Here is a 23774-nt window from a genome sequence, read left to right on the forward strand (position 1 = left end):
TTTTATGGGTGTGTTTCAGTGATGTGTTTTAAGGTTAGGTAGTTAGATGGTTTCAATGGACAAATGTGTTTTATGTACTATGGGAAAGGTGTAAAGATAATGTGTTTTAAGGATAGGTTGTGTGGTGGGTTCTCCATAAACTGTGTTTGTTAATGGTTATGTTACTTGAAATGTGTTTTAATGTCAGCCTGTTACTTGAACAGTGCAGATGTGTTTTACTGTCAGCCTGTAAGTGCTTTTTTCGTAAAAAAATATGTTTGATTTACACGTTTTGAACAAGATGTGTTTTATTGGAATGTTTTAGCATGTTGTGTTTTACGGTTAGGTTAATGATGTGTTATCCAAAAACTGTTTTTGTTAATGGGTTTTTTATTAGAGGTGTGCGTAAAAGCATATGTGTTTTAAGGTCATTTTGGTTATAAGTTTACGGTGAACATGCTTTGTTTTAAGGTTAATTTATTAGATAAGGCAGTAGAAATGTGTTTTATAAATAATAAAGATGTGTTTTCAGTCAAACGGAGAAAAAGTGAGAGAATAAAAGGAAAATGGCTTTCAAGGGTACCCGGAAACCCACCGGACAAGCCAATAATACTGGATGAATCAGACACAGAAGAAGGATCACCTTTACAGGGTACGGTTAGTTGTGGCAGTTAAGGGTGTGGGGGGGTGGGTAACTTATATGGCCACCTGTCTGATCAGTTGTGTTATTTTTTGTTACAAACAGTTGAGCGTGTTAAAAAACATAAAGAAACAATAGACAACAAAGTATCGTCCACACAACAACCGCCTGCCGGTACCCTTCTGTCTGACATTGCACATCTCTTTCCGAACTGTAACACCCCAAAATATGTAATTTATTTATATTACTTGAAAGCCTAGTCATGTTATATTTTAACCTAGCATGTTAGTAACTTATTAGAAGGAAGTTAAATGATAAATAAACAAACTAAGAAAGTAAAGGGGCTAAACATGTTAAAAAGAATAAAAGTTTTAATTAAAACAAATAAAAGGAAAATGGAAAACACAAAACACACTACTGGTGTGTTTGTGAGATCGATCAAGAAGGGGGGGAGCCAAGAACAAACCCTAACTTTCAGAAATTCACAAGATTAGGAAGGAATTAAGGGCTTAAATTGATGCATGAGCTCTAATCTTTAACTATCTAAGCTTGTCCAACTCAAGGTAAGTCGAAAATTCTGATTTGATGATTTGTAGAAAGTGGGTTTTAACCCAATCATGAAATCATGTGAAAATCTTGTGTAATTTTGAGTTAGGAATTCGTAATAGACTGAGGATTTTGTATAATTTTGATTGTTTGAATGATTAGGGTTCATACCCACTTGTTGTAGGAAGAAGATGAAAATGATGATTTATAATGATATGTTTATGAAATGTTAATTGATACATAATCTGATTGTGAAAAGGGAATTTAGATTAGCTAGATGTGTAGGATGAAAGAAAGTTATGAACTTGATTGATTCTTGTTAGATTAGAAGGTGAATAAGTAGGGTTATGCAAAAATACTTGTACTTTGTGCTTTGATGATAACATGCACATCAAGTGTTTGACAAAATGCCTCAATGAAAATGCTAGTCATATAAGCTATAAATCTTGTATGAATTTAACATGTTTATGAAGCATGAGCAAGTTGTATGATGTTTTATTGATATGTGTAAATGAGTATGAAACATGAATTAAAAGAATGAATGTTTATATGTAGGCGTTAAGGAAGAAAGTTCAAGTCAAGGGAAGCCGCAAGGGAATCAAGACCGAGGTACGTTACTTGTACGATTTGGGTTTACTTTAGATATGTATTTGTCCATATTTGTACTAAATTGTATCAAGCATGGTTAAGATATATGAATGGACCCTTCTCTTGAATGGGTCGGATAATGAAATTGTAAGACTAGAAAGATGGGTATGAAGTTTCGTTGGAACTCACTACCGTGTAAGTATGAAAGAATGTAGCTTAGTATAAGTTTTGTATGTCCCGTTTATTTTAAGTTCGTAAGGTAATTTCTTGAGTAAAGAAGGAACCCTCGTTCTAATATGTTTTGATGTTGTGATCATGTAGGTAAATCTCATGTCTAGTTATCAAGCTTGCCCGGATCGAACACACCTCAAGCCCGTCAAGCGCTCCGCATTTTGTATAAAGTCGATGTCAAATTACCTAGTTACTTATGTTTATGCTTTGTACTTAAACTAGTTTGGCCATGGTTGTCTTTTGAAAAGTTGTCGTAGGTGCGTACATACTTAATGGTTTTTCGAAACTAAGGATAGGTCATCTTTTGTTGTGTATGTCATGTCTTTGAATGTTTGCGTATAGCTGAATGAAGTTTGTTTATGAAAAACAGGGTATCGCCCGTTTACCAACGGGTCATGCCCAAATTTTGTTAGAAAAGTATGTTGTTATTTAAATAAATTTAAGAAAAAAATTTATGGATGTTACAAGTTGGTATCAGAGCCTAGGTTTGAGGGATTCAAGCATCAAACACTTGAACTCAAACCGAAGCTCATGTGAAGAGTGTGTTCGACCCGCGGCGCGAAGCAAGTAAGTACTTTAAAGATTATTTCGTATTATGAATGAGTTAGTTAGGGAACGTTAGGAAAGATCATCATGGGATGATGTGTAAAGGTCTGGGACGAAACGGATTGGTACGGGTTAAAACGGGATGAACAGATGGCTGCAAAAATAAGAAACTCATCAAAGCATGCTGGGCGTCACCGTAAATTACGGTGACACCGTAATTTACGGTAGACACTGGGAGGAAATTCCACTGCCGTAAGGCAGTAGCTTTACACCGTAAAGGAAATATTGCCACCGTAAATTACGGTGACACCGTAATTTACGGTGGTACCTGTTTTCAGCCTTTTGCAATTGTGATGTTTTGCTTAATGTTTTCTATCATACGTGAAGTATTGCAAACGCTATAATAAGACTCTAAAGAATAGTAGTATGCATGAATGTTAACTTTCAAGGAAGTTATGTACTAATAGAATGATTATATGACTGAAAGGATGATTGAATGTTTGGAATAAGAAGGATGTTAATGTGTAGATGACGGATTCGAATGAGGATGAAACGACACAACAAGAACAGCTGAAAACTATGATCTCGGAAGAGATTGGAAGGGCAATGCAAGCAAGTACTCCTCACTTAGCCCAAGAAGTGGAAAGTCATGTGCTAGAAATAGTAGAATCAATGATGACGAGTAAGATAGACGAGTTAAAGGGAATGATCAATGCAATGCAAGAAAGGAAAGGAACTCGCAAGTGCACTTACAAAGAATTTATGGCGTGCAACCCGTTACCATTCAAAGGAGAAATTGATCCTATAGTATGTCAAAGGTGGATTGCAAGTACGGAAGCGGTGTTCGTAAGGAGTCATTGTGAAAAGGAGGATCAAGTGATGTTCGCCACCGGTTTGCTACAACTCCGAGCTAAGGATTGGTGGGATGTTTATAGTAAAGAGCTTGGGGAAGAAAAAGTTCAAGTCTTGACATGGCAGGAGTTCAAGGAACCTTTTCTGAAGCATCACTGTCCACAATCTGCCATCGACAAGATCCAAGAAGATTTCTTACATCTTCGTCAGAAAGATGAAACCATTGATGAAATCACCAACGTTTTCCTTGACAAGCTGAAGTTCTGTAACGAGATAGCAGGAACGGAGAGAATGAAGATAAACCGTTATTACGGTATGTTGAAGGCTGAATATCGGGAGTTCATAATTCCCGCTAAATGTGAAACTTTGAATGAGCTCATTGAACTGGCCCGAGATAGGGAGATTGAAATGAGAAGACAGGCAGAAAGAGGCGAAAAGAGAGCATCTGAAAATGTTTCCAGCTCGAGCCCTTCAAAGAAACCAAAATTTCAAGATCAAGGCAAGAAGGATAAGGCGAAGGGTAGTATTCCAAAATGCAAAACGTGCGGAAAGTTACACACGGGGGAATGTTTGAAAGGGAAAAAGGGTTGTTACAACTGTGGTCAAGAGGGACACCCATACTATAGGTGCCCTAATCCTTCAAGAACGTGTTACAACTGTTTCCAACCGGGTCATATTAAGGCTGAGTGTCCCAAGCTTCAACAGAAAACTGATAAGGAGGCAAGAAAGGAGGAAGCCCCAAGAGCTAAGGGGAGGATGTTTCAGATCACAACCGAGGAAGCGAAGGACCACCCGAATGTTGTATCAGGTATATTCTCATTGAACTCGATGCCTACGTATGTGTTATTTGATACCGGTGCTAGTAGATCGTTTGTATCAAGTGAATTAGTGTCACACCCCTCCTTTAGAATCGAAAGACTACGTGTACCATTAGAAGTAGAAATAGCCGATAGTAAGAGTTACTTGTTGCACGAAGTTTGTAGAGATTGTGAAATAATCATTGAAGACGAGAAGTTTGCTATCGACCTTATTCCCATGATATTGGGGGAATTTAAGGTTATAGTTGGCATGGATTGGCTAGCTAAGCATCAGGCCGAAATTCAATGTGAGAAGAAGGTAATTCATGTGTTAACATCGGAAGGAAAACGAGTAAGCATACAAGGGGAAAGGAATATCAATTCGAAGCTTTGTTCTATAGTCCAAGCATACAAGTACGTACGAAATGGAAGCAAGGCATTTCTAACTTACGTGGTGGATACTAAGCAGAATATCCCTATGATAGAAGAGGTTGAAGTTGTGAATGAGTTTCTTGATGTTTTTCCGGAAGATTTACCGGGGCTTCCACCGGAACGCAAAGTGGATTTCAAGATCGAATTGTACCCTGATACCAAACCCGTAGCCAAGGCCCCTTATAGGCTGGCCCCAACAGAAATGCGGGAGCTAATGGTACAAATACAAGAATTGCTCGACAAGGGATTTATACGCCCGAGTGTCTCGCCATGAGGAGCGCCTGTACTTTTTGTCAAAAAGAAAGATGGTTCGATGCGCATGTGCATCGATTACCGCGAGTTGAATAAGCTGACTGTGAAAAACCGATACCCATTGCCCCGAATCGATGATCTCTTCGATCAGTTACAAGGGGCAAGTTGGTTTTCAAAAATAGACTTGCGGTCCGGGTACCATCAGTTACGAGTACGAGATGAGGATGTGGCGAAAACGGCTTTTAGAACGCGATATGGGCATTACGAATTCTTAGTAATGTCCTTTGGATTAACGAACGCGCCTGCCGCGTTCATGGATCTTATGAATCGAGTTTGTCGGCCTATGTTAGACAGATTCGTTATAGTTTTTATCGATGACATCTTGGTTTATTCCCGAAGTAAAGCCGATCATGCATGCCATTTGCGTGAGGTTCTTGAAGTGCTTCGCAAGGAGAAATTGTACGCGAAATTCTCCAAGTGTGCCTTTTGGCTTAGAGAGGTACAATTTCTCGGTCATGTTATTAATGTGGATGGTATCTTAGTAGACCCGTCAAAGGTGGAAGCCGTTATGAAGTGGATACCTCCCAAGAACCCAAGTGAGGTAAGAAGCTTTTTGGGTTTAGCAGGCTATTATAGGAGGTTTATCCAAGATTTTTCTAAATTGGCCTTGCCGTTGACCAAGTTAACCAAGAAGGATGAGAAGTTTTCGTGGGGTGCAGATCAAGAAAGGGCGTTTCAAACCTTGAAAGAAAAGCTGTCGAGTTCCCCGGTACTAACCTTACCAGATGGAAAGGAAGACTTGGTGGTGTTTACGGATGCGTCACACCAAGGGTTGGGATGTGTTTTGATGCAAAGGGGTAGAGTCATTGCCTATGCTTCTAGGCAATTGAAGACACACGAAAGTAATTACCCAACCCATGATTTGGAGTTAGCTGCAGTAGTATTTGCTTTGAAGATATGGAGGCACTATCTTTACGGTACGAAAAGCGTTATATATTCTGACCACAAAAGCCTTAAATATTTTTTCGAGCGAAGGGAATTAAATATGAGGCAGCGAAGGTGGTTAGAACTTCTTAAAGACTATGATTGTGAGATCCTTTATCATCCGGGTAAAGCTAACGTAGTAGCCGATGCCCTGAGCCGAAAGGATTACCCGCCTCCAATTCAAGTTAAGTCCATGAAGATGGTAATTACACCACGATTTCTCGAAATGGTTAAAGAAGCCCAAATCAAGTCACTAAGCGGAATGGATTCTAAAAAGGAAAGAACAAAGGGATTTGTGGATAAATTCGAAGAAAGATCCGATGGGATTAAAACCATGTATGGTCGTATTTGGATACCCCGGTTTAGCGAAGCAAAGGGGGCATTACTCGAAGAAGCTCACAAATCCCGATTCTCGGTTCATCCTGGAGCTACAAAAATGTATTTGGACTTGAAGAAAAGTTATTGGTGGCCCGGCATGAAGCGTGACATTGTCAAGTATGTTGCCAAATGTTTGACATGTCTGCAGGTAAAGGCAGAACATCAGAAACCATATGGGAAGTTGCAACCGTTAGAGATTCCGGTATGGAAATGGGAAGAATTGACGATGGACCTAGTGACCAAGCTTCCTAAGACAAGGAAAGGTCACGATGCTGTATGGGTGATTGTAGACCGCCTCACTAAGAGCGCGCACTTCTTACCCATTCGGGAAGCTTTCTCCTCCGAAAAGATGGCGGAGATCTATGTTAACGAGATAATATCACGACACGGAGTTCCTGTATCTATTGTGTCGGATCGAGATACCCGATTCACATCTCGATATTGGCAAGGTTTTCATGAAAGTATGGGTACAAAATTACATTTCAGCACCGCCTACCACCCCCAAACGGATGGTCAGTCCGAGCGGACCATTCAAACACTTATCGACATGCTGCGAGCATGTGTAATAGACTTCGGGGGAAGCTGGGATGACCACTTGCCCTTGGTGGAATTTTCATACAACAACAGCTACCACAACGGCATTCGAATGGCACCGTATGAATTGTTGTATGGAAGAAAGTGTAGAACTCCAATTTGTTGGGGAGAGGTGGGACAGAGAGAAATTGCACCCAACGAGGTGGTGGCTAAAACTAACGAGAAGATCGATCTTGTGCGAGCCCGTTTGAAAGCGGCTCAAGATCGACAAAAGGCCTATGCAGATCAAAGGAGGCGACCCATCGAATTTCAAGTAGGTGATTATGTGTTATTAAAGGTTTCCCCGTGGAAAGGTATAATCCGTTTCCGTAAGCGAGGAAAGCTAGGTCCTCGCTACATAGGACCTTTCAAGATTGTGGCCCGGGTTGGGGAGGTAGCATATCGGTTGGAATTACCGCCAGTTTTGGATGGAATACATGACACATTCCATGTGTCACAATTGAGAAAGTGTTTAGCGGATGAGACGGCATATGTGCCCCTTGACGATATTGAGCTGGACGAAAGATTGAATTATATCGAGAAGCCGATAGCTATCAAGGATTCTAAGGTAACGCACCTGCGGAACAAAACTATAAAGCAAGTCTTGGTGCAATGGCAACATCGGAAGGGATCGGATCTCACATGGGAGTTAGAGGATGAAATGAGGAAGCTCTACCCGACATTATTTGGTATGTATTAAGGTTTCGGGGACGAAACCTTTTGTAAGGGGGGTAGACTTGTAACACCCCAAAATATGTAATTTATTTATATTACTTGAAAGCCTAGTCATGTTATATTTTAACCTAGCATGTTAGTAACTTATTAGAAGGAAGTTAAATGATAAATAAACAAACTAAGAAAGTAAAGGGGCTAAACATGTTAAAAAGAATAAAAGTTTTAATTAAAACAAATAAAAGGAAAATGGAAAACACAAAACACACTACTGGTGTGTTTGTGAGATCGATCAAGAAGGGGGGAGCCAAGAACAAACCCTAACTTTCAGAAATTCACAAGATTAGGAAGGAATTAAGGGCTTAAATTGATGCATGAGCTCTAATCTTTAACTATCTAAGCTTGTCCAACTCAAGGTAAGTCGAAAATTCTGATTTGATGATTTGTAGAAAGTGGGTTTTAACCCAATCATGAAATCATGTGAAAATCTTGTGTAATTTTGAGTTAGGAATTCGTAATAGACTGAGGATTTTGTATAATTTTGATTGTTTGAATGATTAGGGTTCATACCCACTTGTTGTAGGAAGAAGATGAAAATGATGATTTATAATGATATGTTTATGAAATGTTAATTGATACATAATCTGATTGTGAAAAGGGAATTTAGATTAGCTAGATGTGTAGGATGAAAGAAAGTTATGAACTTGATTGATTCTTGTTAGATTAGAAGGTGAATAAGTAGGGTTATGCAAAAATACTTGTACTTTGTGCTTTGATGATAACATGCACATCAAGTGTTTGACAAAATGCCTCAATGAAAATGCTAGTCATATAAGCTATAAATCTTGTATAAATTTAACATGTTTATGAAGCATGAGCAAGTTGTATGATGTTTTATTGATATGTGTAAATGAGTATGAAACATGAATTAAAAGAATGAATGTTTATATGTAGGCGTTAAGGAAGAAACTTCAAGTCAAGGGAAGCCGCAAGGGAATCAATACCGAGGTACGTTACTTGTACGATTTGGGTTTACTTTAGATATGTATTTGTCCATATTTGTACTAAATTGTATCAAGCATGGTTAAGATATATGAATGGACCCTTCTCTTGAATGTGTCGGATAATGAAATTGTAAGACTAGAAAGATGGGTATGAAGTTTCGTTGGAACTCACTACCGTGTAAGTATGAAAGAATGTAGCTTAGTATAAGTTTTGTATGTCCCGTTTATTTTAAGTTCGTAAGGTAATTTCTTGAGTAAAGAAGGAACCCTCATTCTAATATGTTTTGATGTTGTGATCATGTAGGTAAATCTCATGTCTAGTTATCAAGCTTGCCCGGATCGAACACACCTCAAGCCCGTCAAGCGCTCCGCATTTTGTATAAAGTCGATGTCAAATTACCTAGTTACTTATGTTTATGCTTTGTACTTAAACTAGTTTGGTCATGGTTGTCTTTTGAAAAGTTGTCGTAGGTGCGTACATACTTAATGGTTTTTCGAAACTAAGGATAGGTCATCTTTTGTTGTGTATGTCATGTCTTTGAATGTTTGCGTATAGCTGAATGAAGTTTGTTTATGAAAAACAGGGTATCGCCCGTTTACCAACGGGTCATGCCCAAATTTTGTTAGAAAAGTATGTTGTTATTTAAATAAATTTAAGAAAAAAATTTATGGATGTTACACGAACGTAATGGATAAAAATGTCGTATTACAGTCGGAACCAAACGAAAAAAGTGAAATTCCCATATGTAAGTTAAATGAACAAACGTGAAACCATATGTTTAATGAGTTAAAACACAACAGCATAATACTAACAAATTTTATGGGCTTTAAATCAGCCGACACAATCAAAAAGGGAAACAATACCGGTAAGAAGATGAAGCAAAAAAAGGCTGGAATCATACCGGATGAAAAGAAAGCTGCGAATGTACAAACAGTTAAGCCGATTAAAGAAGCAGCACACGGTAAACTTAATATTAAGAACTAAATTTCAGATACTTAAAAGACTGACTTGCTGACCGGCTTGGTATATTGGTGTTTTGTCAGGTACGACAATAGACGATTCTGATGATGATTTTGACAACCCACCTTGGAAAAAAACAAGGTCAGGTGCGGGTCCACAAGTTGTTGAGAAAACACAACAACCCGCAGATGCTACATCAATCAAAGACTCTAAAACACGCAAGAAGCGACAACCGGTAAAGAATTACATACCACTTGCTGATGGGAAACTAACTTTGCGATTGGCTCTTAAGCACATGGGGGAGTTAGTGGAATCTTTGAACGAAAATCAACGGGGGGCTGTCCGAAACATAGGTTTCGGGTCAATACTTAGCTTTCGAATGGGTCAGATTCCCTCAAGTCTGAGTTGGTGGTTGGTAAATAATTACGACACTAAAACACGGGTCTTGAATTGCGGTAGCCACCACATTCAAATAACAGAGGAATTGGTGCACGATGTGTTCGGAGTACCGAGAGGGAATGAAGAAATAAAGGAAGTAGGGAGAGCAAGGGCTGATTTCCACGAGGTTGTGGCAGAATGGAAAGGACAATTCGAAAGTGATCCTGCACGCTTGACGCCTGTTCAATTCAAAACATACATGAAGGGGCAACAAGCTAGCGGACGGATCTTTGTGTTGAACTTTTTGTTGTTCTACAACACACTTCTGGGAGAGACAACTACGAATTCATCAATTAATATGAAGTTTTTACCAGCCTTGCATCGAGGGAAGGATATCAAAAGTTTTAACTGGTGTGAGTACATGATCAGATGTCTGGATCGAACGGTCGAAGCATGGACACCAAAGGAGCCCTTCCTTGGACCAATGCCATTGCTAGTGGTATGTTCTAAATACATATGTAATTTCCTAAGTCAAAACAAAAATTAATGTGCTTTAAAACACATCTGTTTTTGGTAAAACACATTAATGTTGTATTCGAAAAAATGGTAATGCACCGATATACTCACAAACATATTTTGAAGACCATTATGTATATAAAAACCATCAACACACATTCTAAGAAAAGTTAAACAGTATTATAGGTGATATAACACAACCTGAAGTTGTCACAACCCGATTTCCACGTGTCTCACCGGTGGGCCCGGTGGGGGATTACCGTGACGATGTTGGCAACAATATAGTCAAACCACACAATTATATAATGCACAGCGGAAGCATAAGATAAATATATAAACTTCAACCTTTGGTTGTAATATCAAATGTATTACAGGGGTTGAATATATCCACAGTGGATCGTAAATAAACATAAAGTATTTGTTCCATCAGATACTGCAATCAAGCTTGCGAGACTTATCACGACGCTAGGGAGCTAATACCAGCCAATTTTCGTTTAGGTACCTGCACTTAATCTTTTTGGGGAAAATACGTCAGTTTACACTGGTAAATACATTCAACTGACACATTTGAAAATGTTTATTAAAATTGATTTGAATGCACAAGGCACAAACTCTTTTATAACTTGGGAAAATTCATAATGATCTTGTGAACGTTTTACATGTTCTTTTATGCGTTCAGTAGCCCGGGTCGTGCCGGGTTAAAGATTTATAGACACACCACGTTTGCGTAAAACCGTAGTATAAAAACCAACGGCTACGTCTTTTAATTTAATGTCGACACTTTATACCGGGTGTACGCCTACACCGGGATGTCGATGGTCGTGGCCATTTCGTAAAATGATGCCAAGGATATCCGGGACAACGGTCATTAAACCCCCCAAAGGCTTATAAGCAACAAAACTGTTTAAATGAGCCGATCATATTTAATCAATTAACCACCTAAGCGATGGAATTATATAATGCTCAATCAAGCGGTATTAATATACCGTAACCCAAGCCCATATAGGGGAAATAAGTTAAAGTATTTACCTTTGCAAGTATATTTCCTTAATTGGATTAAATCACCGATAGCTTTTACTGGGGCTCCTAATCTGGAACGAAGGTTTTAATTAACCTCTTAGAATCCTAACGGGTCGTTATAATGGCCGTAGCCTAGACCGGTTGGTTCCGATATATATATAGATATGGTTTAATCGCGCGGAAAGGCGAAAACCGAGAATGGAGTGTGATTCTGACCCAACAAGTTCAGAGACTTGTTTTATATGGGTTAATGGTTCACACTCTGGACTTTGGGGTTCAAATGATAATATTTGACCCGTATCGGCTAAATTATGAAAACTAGTTTCATAAGCCGAACCGTGCGCGTAATAGGCGAAACGGTTAACCATGAGAGTCGTACGCTTATTTCCTAAGTCAATATGCCTTAAATGGGTTGTGGTATCAGTAGGATACCTTCCGTGACGCCCGTAACGAGTTTAAGTTAATATTATGCCCCGTAGGGGCTTTTCGGTCATTTTAAAGACTTTAAAAGGGCTTTTCGAGTTCTACAGGAAATCTGAGTTTCCCGAACAGCTTATAAAGCTTAAAATACTTTATTTATTATTTAAAACCAGTAGCAACTGGAATCGGGTCAAAAGACATTGTAGAACTCATGTTTTGGCCAAAAAGGGCATATTCGGTATTTACCGAACCGTAGTCATAACCGCAGGTTATGAGCAAGGTAAAAATTATTAAAAATCTTTAAAATTCCCAAAATATTAATTTATAACAGTGGGTAAAAGATTTGGTGACGAAATCTTGGTTTAGATAGGCGTTATGCTAATTGCGCCGTTTATTACAAAAGTTTATTTAAATTGCGCTAATTAGCATAACTCTCATTCTAGACCTCGGATTGACGTGAAACTTTAAGGACATGCTTATAATCTAATAAGAAAGGTTTTGGTCCGTTCACGTGTCCGAAATACTCGTTTTAATTTTTAAAAGGCCGTTACGGTCAACTTTTAGGCGAATGACGGAAATGCGCAAAAGACTCGGATAACTCATGAACCGACCACAGAGGTTTATACCAACATGTGACCTGGTCCTAAGAGAGTCCTAAGGTATATTTATACCTCACTAAAACGGGTCAGAACTGAAGTCAAAGCAAAAGTCAAACTTTTGCGACATTCGGCTCCGAACCGGTTCAATATAGCAAATGATCGATTCAAACGAGCGCAAACAAGTTTATATACTTATTATCATGTTTTATGATTATCAAAACAGGTTCCATAACATATACATTACAGATTATGCATAAATCGCTAAAATAGCTTTCTGTTGGCTTTTTAACCGCACGTTTGACTCGACATTTGACATAGTTAGAGTGGTGATCAGGGGGAACCATTTTAGAGGTTTATTACCCACATAAATACCAACTCATAACCACTTTTGATTCGTCATAAGACTGAACCATTACTGATTTATTGTAAAGTCAAACCGTAGTTACGACGGTTTGGTTCTTAGCCATTTACTAAGGAAATGTGAAACCACAAAGGGTTAAATCACTTACAGAAGTTGTGTTCTTGCTTATGGAGCAGAGAAAAGGACTTGAGAGCTCTTGCAATGATCAGAGATGTGTGTTTTTGATGTTGTGAATGTTATGAACTTACTAGTGCTATTTATAGCAAATGTCATGGCTCAAGATCATTACACACAACTCTACAAGTGCCCTTGGATGAATGGCAGGTGTATTAGAGGGTTATGGGTCGAGTAGGGGTCACCCATGCCTCATTGATTGGTGTTTGGTCGTTCAAATGGTCCAAAGGTCAAGTAGTTACAATGTTTCTGCATCTGGGCGTCCCACGCGGCCCGCATGGGAGTTCCATGCCATTTTAATGCGGGCCGCCTGAGTTTAAGAACTCAGACGCGTAATTGAGGTGGCTCGCGGCCCGCCTCAACTTAAGTCTAAACCTCACGCGGGCCGCCTGAGGTTTATAATTCAGAAATTTTAAATCTTTTGTCATGATTACAGAATCTGGTAATTAATAACGAAATCTTTCGTAATGATTTACCTGACCTTTCAGGTTTGAAGGGGTAACTTTGCGGTTTGGCCCTCGGTTATTTACCGATAGGGGCCTCGTGTTATTTACCCGCGTTATAAAGTCCCCGGTTTATTTATAAATTATTTGGAAAGCCTTAACTTTCGCTGTTGACGCTTTTAACCCTTCTCATACGAATTTGAGTATAACTCTTTCGTTTTAAGACGGAACTTCGCGGAATTTTTGCAGTATATTCTAGTGAGCGTATAATAATGTTACGAAGCCTTGGGAACGTTAAAGGGTCACTCAGAGGTAATTTTAAACATGTTGACACAGTTAACCCCTGTAGCTCGTAATCTCTCACTTTCTTCCGCGTTTCGCTTCCGTACAATTTATGATTTATTCGTTTGAAGGTACAAGCATTTATTTAGGGTTACTATACAGTATAATTACCCTTGTTGACATTTATAACCCTCGAATTTATATACTTTCAAGGTTTGTCAAAATTAGTCCTTTATTTATTATGGATGCCACGTGTAATCAAATGACACGTGTTAACACATCATTGGACACAAAAATTCGAGGTGTTACAGAAGTATACCAAAACTTTAAAACACATCTGACGTCAGTTTCGTTATTTGGTTTTTTACAGGCTGCGTTGATACGTGACCAGAAGATATACAAAGAAGGTGAACAAAGAGCAACGCATCTCATCGAAGATATCAATGATGACGATATCGAGGCAGTAAGCATAAAGTTGGACTCGGTCAGATTAGATCAAATCTTAGTGGAAGAGTATGAGTTGCAACCGGAACAAAGGTATCCATTTGCAAAAAAGAGTGATGATGACATCGAAGCAGAAGTAGTGAAAACAAAGCAAAAAGATGAACCCAAGGCTGAAAAACACATTACCAAATGTGTTCCGGAAAAAAGGAAAAAATCTGTTGTGAGCCGGCCGGTAAAACACATGGTAAACCTCCGGTCTCACCGGTACCGAAAAAAAAACAGACTGAAAAGCAACTGTCGAAAGCCGGAGAAGCTGGGAAGAAGAAAATTTGTAATGAAAGTGGCCCGGAAAATGCGCGTGTTGTAGATGAAATCCCGGTTAATGCGGGTTTCCATACCGATTTCGCAGATTGCATGAATGAAGAAGCTGGCCAGGAACGAGTGCCTTTTATAGATACATCTGATATAGAAAGATACTACCGAGAAACCGGCGAGTGGGGACAAACACAACAAAGTCAGCCGGGAATTAGCTCATCTATGGCATCTCAATATGGATCGACACCAGCGACACAAAGCGACGAGGTAATCTTTTAATTTTCCAAGTATTTATACTTAACATCTTAAAACACAATCATAATACCTAAAAACCATATTTGGTATTAGTAAAACACACTGCTAAATGTTAAAACAGAATAATGATGGAAAAAATATAAAAACCAAATAATGATTTATAAATATCATTTTTCAATATGGTAAAACACTTTAAGAATGGTAAAACACATTACAGGTTTAACAGCCTGATCATTTAAAACACACATTCTGTTTGCTAAAAAACACATTCAGAATACCAAAAAACTGAATCTGGAATTATTAAAACACACTATTTATTGGTAAAACAGAATACTGATGAGCATAATAAGAAAACAAACTAATGATTGGTAAATATCATTTTACAAAATGGTAAAACACTTTAATAATGGTAAAACCATCATCATACCTAAAAACCATATTTGGTATTAGTAAAACACACTGCTAAATGTTAAAACAGAATAATGATGGAAAAAATATAAAAACCAAATAATGATTTATAAATATCATTTTTCAATATGGTAAAACACTTTAAGAATGGTAAAACACATTACTGGTTTAACAGCCTGATCATTTAAAACACACATTCTGTTTGCTAAAAAACACATTCAGAATACCAAAAAACTGAATCTGGAATTATTAAAACACACTATTTATTGGTAAAACAGAATACTGATGAGCATAATAAAAAAACAAACTAATGATTGGTAAATATCATTTTCCAAAATGGTAAAACACTTTAATAATGGTAAAAACATATTGCAGGATTAGGAACTAGCATAAATGCTGATTTAATACACCTTCTGATTGCTAAAACACACTGCTGGTAGGTAAAACACAAATAACAAAAAAAATTAAAAAAGAACCACAAATATTGATAGGAAAAAACACATTATAACTCTGGTAAAAACACGTTGCATAATTGGAGAAATAAGAATATGATAAAGTGTGTATGATGTAATTCAGGTACATGTGGGAATGTTGGAGGTGTTCTTGAATCAATTCGACGAATGTGTAAAAAGGATAACCGACACTTTTACAGAAGGTTTCCAATTGTACCCCCAAAGTGAAAAAATCAAAGAAGTACACAAATTGTGGACAGATAAGTTGAAAAAGGTCGGATCACCGTGTACGAAAACCAAACAGCCACAAACTCCTGATGATAAAACACCGGAAAAAGAGGCAAATAAGGAGAATTTGGATATGTCACAGTTGTCGCAGTGGACACCTTCATTGGCAGAAGAGGTATGCAAGACGGTTGACAAGACAACCACACAGACGACTCAGCTTGCAGTAATTGAGCCGCCCGCACAGAAGACTCAGGTTGAAGAAATGGAGAAGACCGCACTCGCCGTCACACCAATCTCCCAGAAAACACAGGAGGAGTACGAATATACGATTAGACGTGGGCAGCTTATACACGATCTGGACCTTGGAAAGCCGAAAATAAGACCGGAAAGACAAACAGAGTTGACCGATGCTCTAAGGTCTCCTTACGTGAAGCGAGCAGTGTCGATTAAGGCAAAGCTTGAAAACGCTGAGCTCTCCGTCAGCTCATACATGTTCTCAGCCTGGGGATCAATGTGGTATGTTATCAACATGCACTTTAATTTAAGAATGTTTCTACAAATAATATTTTCACACAATAGTTTGAAACTGATTCTGATGAATAAATTGTAACACATTTAATAAAACACATTTGTATACATTAGGGATGTTGTCTTTAGAACTAAGAAAGGAGTGCCGGTGATGAGATCTCCGCTCGAATCATTATTGCCGGGAATCGAGGTGCACATATTGGTAATAAGCGCGTGGGCGGATTTGTTGAATTACGAAGAAAAATTCAAGCTAAAGGGGAGCATCGCACGCCTGTTCTGTTCAGTAAATATGTTGGTAAGGCTGATCATATTGGAATTGCAATTTAAGTTGTCAACTTTAGTAATATTGTTTAACACGATTAATTTGAAATGCAGAATGAAGACGACTACATTAAAAATGCAAAATCAAGAGCAAAAACGTTCGGAGACAACATGGAACCGGTTTTAGTTTCAGCTGATGTCAAAAAGATACCTGAACATGCCCTCATCTTTGTACCAGTCTTACACGAAGCTCATTTCTATTGTGTATGCTTTAATTTAAGGGACATGAAGGTAGAAGTTTTGGACAACAGCGCTAAGGATGTCTCAATGCAAGCGAAATACAAAAAAAGGCCGGAAAAATTGGTACGCCCGTCTATATATAAAATACAAAAGTCCTGTGTTATATAAATGCATGCCATTTGATTACAATTTTTTTATAAACACAAAAATTAAAAACTGCAAAAAAATGTTTACAAAAGGTGTTCGGATAGATGAATAAGGTTTGATGTTAAAACACATGTGATAATAAAATGACTCTAAATGATGATATTATAAGTTTAATGTGTTAAAACACATTAAACTGTTACTTAAACTGTTACTTAATGTGTTAAAACCCACTTCATGAGAATTATAAGTTTAATGTGCTAAAACACAGTTGATAAAATGAATGATACGTTATCAGCACTAGTGAATGTTTAAAACACAGTGTAAAACATAATAACATATAATATTAAATTAAAACACACTGTTACTTAATTCTACGTTGTATTGTGCCTCTACATGTGTATTACTTTATTACTTTACTACAGTATTGTGCCTATACATAATAACGGTATTAAGAGCTTAAAACACACTGAGTCAGAACTTTAAATTTATCTCTTTGTTAATTACGTTGATCATTTTAATGCATTCAGTTTAAAACAGAAGCGCTGATTTAAACTGTTTATCGTGCAGCGTGATGCTTTATCGGTGTACTTGGAAAAAAATGGGCATCCGGCGGGCGGGGTGATCGATAAAGTTGAGCCGGTACGATTGGAAATGCCATGGCGTACAAAAAATAATGTAATCGATTGTGGCGTCTTCCTGATGCGCCATATGGAAACATACAAGGGCGTATCTGGAAAAGGTTGGGAATGCGGATTCTCAAATGAGTGCACTGATGCGGGTGAGATTTCATACAAGCAGAGCAAAGAGATTGATGATCTGCGGCGTAAGTACATTACGAAGATGCTCCTAAGTGAAGGAAACGAGTACAGAGGGTTTGTTAAAGCTAAGGTTGCTAAATATAACAAGTTGACGGCGGATGAAAAAAAGAGGCTAGAAGCAAAAGCCTATGACACAATCCTTGCAAGATTGGATAACTAGCTTAAAATGACATGTTCTCGAAAAAAAAACTTTGTTAGCGGTAGTTTGTTGACGTATTGTGCACTGATTTTCTTAAAACCCAGTTTAACCGTTTTGTTCAGTTATCTCAGTGACTTTAACAAGTACGAATATGTTAACTTTGAACCTCTTCAACCTTGTGAATTTATGGCTATATTATTACTTTGTTTCAATCTACAAAGGACATACAGTTCTATGACCTATTAAAACACAGTCTAGATACTTAAAACACAGTGCCAATAATGTGATCTGGGAACCAACCTATCCATGTCATCAAGCATCTATACCTTAAAACAAACTTAAAACACATTAATATCAATACAGAAACTAAAGAGTTTACAAAAACCTTCAAGTATTAAAAAGATTGACTTCAACTTCGAATATCTGTGAAAACACATATTAAAACAAAGTTAAAGCACTTTAACATCAAATAAAAGAAACTAAATAGTTTACAAAAACCTTCAAGAATAAAAAAGAATGACTTCAGGTTCGAATATCTGTGAAAACACATTACGTATAACAGGCGGATGGATTCTAAGGAACATAATCCAAATTAAAAATGTTAAAACACATTAACATTTAAAAGGCTTGTGTTTTGTCTGGAACAAAGTTAATACTTAAAACACAGTTGAAAGACTGCACTTTATAGTTAAAACCACATGTAAAACACTTTGTTGCACAGTAACCAGTATGCCCAAAACCACGAACAAATCAGAAATCGTATAAAACACATATGGCTAGTAAAACACATTAACATTTAAAAAGTATGCTCGTTACTCTGGAACAAAGTGAGTACTTAAGACACAGTTGAAAACTGCACTTTATGGATTAAAACACGTTTAAAACACATTTTTAACGAAGTAAACAATATGCCAAAGCCACTAACAAATCAAGAATCCCGTAAAACACAGATGGCTACTAAATAAAGAGCTTAAAACTAAAACACAAAAGCAACGATTTTCATAAAATGTCGAATACAAATCAGTCTTAAATTCACCAAAACCAAATCCCAAAACAAACATACGATAAAAAAATAAAACTGAAAAACGGATAGTTCAGCAAAATACTTAGAATATTGATAAAAAAAGATCCTACTATGCCATCTCCTCATCGTCCATATCTGCATCGTTTCCAGATGTGTAAAACACATCATCATCATCGTCCAATCCAGTACCATCACCTTGAACAACCATAGCTGCATCTCCTTCAGGAATTGTGTCTTCATTACCTCCAGCATTCCGCGAAGAACCTGCCTCAGCCCCAGCCACGGTGTATTTCCAGCACGTTACTCTGTTATGACCGTATTTTTTACATAATGAACATTGACGACGTTTACTTCCAGACTGACTTATGGCTCGCTCCTTTTGAGATTTAAGGCGTTTATGAGAACCACAGCCCTTGAACCTGGTACCAACTGGAACACGGATAGTGGCCGTGCTCTCTGGAGCAACTCCTAGCAGTTCAGCAAATCGATTACGTCGTGTCTTGGGAGGTGCATTTATTTAAGCTTCATCCGCGACTGACATAAACTGCTTGATATGGTCTCGAAAATCAGACAACTTATCAAATTTTGAAATCAACTTGTTCACGACATACTCCGTTGCGTGACTAATCTCCCAAACACACCGGTTAACCTCGTCACTACGATCTGGATCTCCACCATCCGTAAGAATGGACCCGGGGGAACTATTTGGAACAGCTTCACGCGTCCAACGCCTCAATATATATTGTTTAGGAAACTCCCTTATATCAAGAATCCGTAACACGCAAAAAATGTGACTACACAACAGCCCAAACTGCTCAAACCTGTTGCAGATACACTTAACAGTAACATCCTCCTCGCGTATCATAACCTGTAACATTTAATATCAATAAAACACAGTTCATAAACAAATAAATAATAAACAAAAAATAAGAACACATAAAGAAAAATAAACAATCACCTCGAAGAACGAAGAACATGGCTGATCGAGATCCTTTATAAAAAACTTAATGAAATCACCGACGTGATCTAATCTGACACTCGTACAACGATGAATAGCATGTTGAATCTCGAGTTGAACATCCAAAAATAAAGTTCTAGTATATATTTGAGCTGCTTGCTTCTCGAGAACAAAATCACTCCACTCTCCAGGGTTGGTGTATCGAGTGTCATGATCGTTTTTTCGGTGCTCATGCCTTTGCGCTTCAATAGCCGTATCAAAGTGGCTAAGAAATTCAACTAACGTGCACTTTGGATTGCTAATTTTTCCAAAAAAGTGATTCTCGCTTTCGGACCTAGATGATGTCCGCATAAGACCAGACCTTTCTTCTTCACGATAGTAAGCTGGAATCCATGATTCACGTAGCCCATATATATACGTCAGCCATTCATGGTCGGTTAAACCGAAATCATGAATAATAGCGGCCCATTCAGCCTCAAAAGCTTCGGGCAATAGAGAATCAGTCCAAACAACTGCAGACAATCTTTTCCTGAAATCTGTATTTGAACATAGGGCAGCCCCGACCTAAAATGGCACATTGTATCGTGAATGACAAAAAAAAAAGAAAAATTTTTAAAACACAGAACAAATCACACAAAAATAAAAAAAATAAAACCCTGCCATATAAAACCCAGACCTTTGTAGTGAGTTTATCCATGATATGCCACATACATAACCGATGCCTCGACTCAGGCCAAACATCAGCTATAGCCCTTTTCATCGCAGGGTCTTGGTCAGTAACGATTACAGGAGGCGCGTACCCGTATGCGTTCTTGATCGCCCTAAGTAACCAGCTATACGTCTCTGCCGTTTCCGAACCGAGAATTGCAGCACCAAGTGTCACGTTCCTATTATGATTATCAATCCCAGTGAAAGGGACAAACATCATGTTATACCTTTAAAAAAAACACAATCAGCGATGAAAAAAAAATCATGATGTATTTATAACACAGTAAGATTTAAAACACAATGAATATGTAAAAAAATAAACTCATCGTTACTTGTTACGCTTGTATGTAGCATCAAATGATATAACGTCCCCAAACATATAATAATTTCTCTTCATATCCTCGTCGGCCCAAAAAATGCACTTCAACACACCTTCGTCTGTGGTTTCATATTCACAAGAGAAGTTCGGTAAAAACTCCTTTTTCCTCATCAGACGCTTGACAAACATTTCCGCATCAAACTCTCCGATAAAAAGATTTAACTCTTTCTTGAAATTTTTAAAATCGACTTTGGTAGCACCGACTTTGTCGAACCCACCATACACTTCCTTCATAATGTTAAATGCACGAACAGGCCCGATGTTGAGATGTGACATCTTGTTTATCATCTCTTCGTGTGCACGATTAATACCCCTGTTTTCCTTGAGAAGATGTAAATCTTCTTCATGCACAAAATCGTGGTTGTGCGCCTCTATAAAATGATAAAGCAAATACTTCTTAGCATCGGTAAGTTTTATTCTGATCGCAGCCTGGCATCCGGTCCTTTTGGATGGTACCCTACGTACCCACCTATCGGACGGCTGTTCAACTAAAGTATCAACTGGTCGAAAGTCTTTTTGACCCTCCTTTGAACAGAAAAAGTACTTGTTTATAACAATACCACGGTTCTCGTGCTGTGTGCCCTTCCTTACAGTCCAACCTCCCGCTTCTGCGTAAGTTTTATAAAAGTTATATGCGTCATCAACTGTGTCGAATAACATTCCCTCTGCTGGCGTCAACGAAGAGGGTGAATCCGGAATATATCTCTTCGTTCCAGTGTTTGGAGAAACTTGTTCAACACCACGTAATTGGTAATTAGGTGCATCTACAACACATGACAAAAAAAGGGTATAAAACACATTACTAACCAAACATAATGCAATTTAAAAAACAGCGATTCAATGATAAAAGGTGAACCTATAAAAAAACATTCACATCAAACTCAACAACTGTTGAAAACACATCACATATAACAAACTGATGTTTACACATAAAGAGTTTAAATAAACATGAACAAAAAACTGCAACTATGGAATTTAGAACACACCATTCAACTATGTAAAAAAGGGGTGACCTTCGGACTACAAACCATCATCCAACTCATGTGAAACAATGAACAAAAACACCCTGAACATGTATGACTGTTAAAACACAACACCAATAACATGATGATGGTTTGCCACAACCTCAGCATCTGTTGAAACACCTAATTGGTAAAACACATTACAGTTAAAAAACATCATTTAATAAGAAACTACAAAAAAGAACCCATAACTAGTAAAACACATTACTTTTAAAACACAACATCCAATAAGAACACGTAACTAGTAGAACACAGTACATTTAGAACACATCATTCAATAAGAAACTACATTAGAACACATAACTAGTAAAACAGAGTACATTTAGAACACATCATTCAATGAGAAACTAAATTAGAACACATAACTAGTAAAACACATTACTTTAAAAAACACAACATCCAATTTGGAACACTAAAAAAAATTGTCTTCAGACTCAATAACTGTTAAAACACAACACTATTTAAAAGACAACATTCAGATGATTTATATAAAACGTTGACTACAACCTAAATATCTGTTACAACAGGAAACTTGTTAAACACAATACGGTTAAAACACATGCAATAAGAATCTGTATGACTGTTAAAACACATCACCAATAACAAAGCTTGATGGTTTTGCTCGTAAAAAACAACTGTGGATTTTAACAAGGTGACCTCTGCTGTTAAAACACAGCATCAAGATTAGGAAAACCATGTGTAATCTGATGTACTTACTAAAGCTCAATAACTCTGCTGTTAAAACACAGCATCAAGAACAATCTGAATATTTTGACTAAAGGTTATAGTAAAACAAGACAAACTGCTAAAAAAGTAACTGCAATTACCATCTCCACCATCAGCGAGGGTGTTCGAAGCCATGATCTTTCAGACTTAAAAAATATAGAATAAGAACTTTGCTGGTGAATAATAGAATGATCGGATTATAATATATAGATGTGTGTTTCGTGTTCGTGGAATTTGGAATAGATTTGGATTGAAAAGAAACTACAATCCCGAATTTGATGCATAGAAATCAGTTACAAAAACGAAACATGCAAAAATATATAAATTGAGATAATTACCAAAAATAAAAAAAATATATGCAATTACATGTTTGCCCTTCTAGTTAAAATACATCCCTGCCACATGTCACTATACTATTGCTTCCTAGACTTTCTAGGAAAATATGACTTTCCACACAACTCCTACTCTATATATATATAAACGAAATTTAACAATTAAAGTTAAAGGTGTAAAACGTACTTACGAGTCCACTACTACTTTTTATTTTTATAAAAACAAAAATTTAAACTTAAATTTTTTGGATGAGTACCATGTGGATATTTAAAAAAAGTTATGAACTTAAAAGAATAAAATTATAACCTTTATCATTTAACCAACAAAATAAACTTACTTTACAACTATAACAACTTATCTTTTATTTTTTGTCATTTGATTATAATTTTTTTTTTATAAAAAACGAAACTTTACATGTGTAAAACAGCTTTTTACTTTATTTATAAACAGAACATTTTGTTTTTATAAGAAAATAATTCTTTTATAAACATTTTTTGTAACAAGTAATATAAATAAAATACTCCAGAAACTTACAATCTTTACTAGATAAATACTAAATTGTGTTGCAAATTTTTAGGAATTATAATTTCAACTATATTGTTATAGATAATATTAGTCAATTTCAAAAGAATTATTTACCAACTTGACTAGATACATATTAGATAGTGTTGCATATTTTTAGGGATTATAAGTTAAAAGTAGACTCATATAGATAAGATTAGTTAGGAACTAAAAATCTGAACTTAGTATCATATAAAGTT

At 37.1% G+C, this 23774-nt stretch overlaps 2 protein-coding genes across 3 annotated transcripts; one reads left to right on the plus strand and one right to left on the minus strand.

Moving 5' to 3' along the window:
* The first annotated feature begins 1049 nt into the window (after positions 1-1049).
* LOC110899392 lies at positions 1050-9100 on the plus strand. 2 transcript variants are annotated; one of them, XM_022146274.1, is made up of 5 exons: positions 1050-1182; positions 1721-1774; positions 3059-4190; positions 8425-8478; positions 8779-9100. In XM_022146274.1, exons 3-5 carry the CDS (start codon positions 3059-3061, stop codon positions 8793-8795), a joined length of 1203 nt encoding a protein of 400 aa, XP_022001966.1. In that variant the 5' UTR covers positions 1050-1182; positions 1721-1774; the 3' UTR covers positions 8796-9100. The 2 variants fall into 2 exon arrangements, 1 of the variants encoding a protein (XP_022001966.1); XR_002570241.1 differs by lacking the exons at positions 3059-4190; positions 8425-8478; positions 8779-9100 and adding an exon at positions 2075-2396.
* Positions 9101-18845: 9745 nt separating this feature from the next.
* On the minus strand, positions 18846-21875 carry LOC110899393 (protein FAR1-RELATED SEQUENCE 5-like). The gene is made up of 5 exons (XM_022146275.2): positions 21789-21875; positions 20886-21696; positions 20522-20780; positions 19846-20409; positions 18846-19755 (listed from the first exon to the last, which is right to left on the minus strand). The coding sequence occupies exons 2-5, from the start codon at positions 21590-21592 to the stop codon at positions 19405-19407; spliced, it is 1881 nt and encodes a 626-aa protein (XP_022001967.1). The 5' UTR covers positions 21593-21696; positions 21789-21875; the 3' UTR covers positions 18846-19404.
* Positions 21876-23774: the final 1899 nt, after the last annotated feature.

The sequence above is a fragment of the Helianthus annuus genome, chromosome 1 (assembly GCF_002127325.2).
Source record: "Helianthus annuus cultivar XRQ/B chromosome 1, HanXRQr2.0-SUNRISE, whole genome shotgun sequence".
In the NCBI taxonomy this organism is placed as follows: Eukaryota; Viridiplantae; Streptophyta; class Magnoliopsida; order Asterales; family Asteraceae; genus Helianthus; species Helianthus annuus.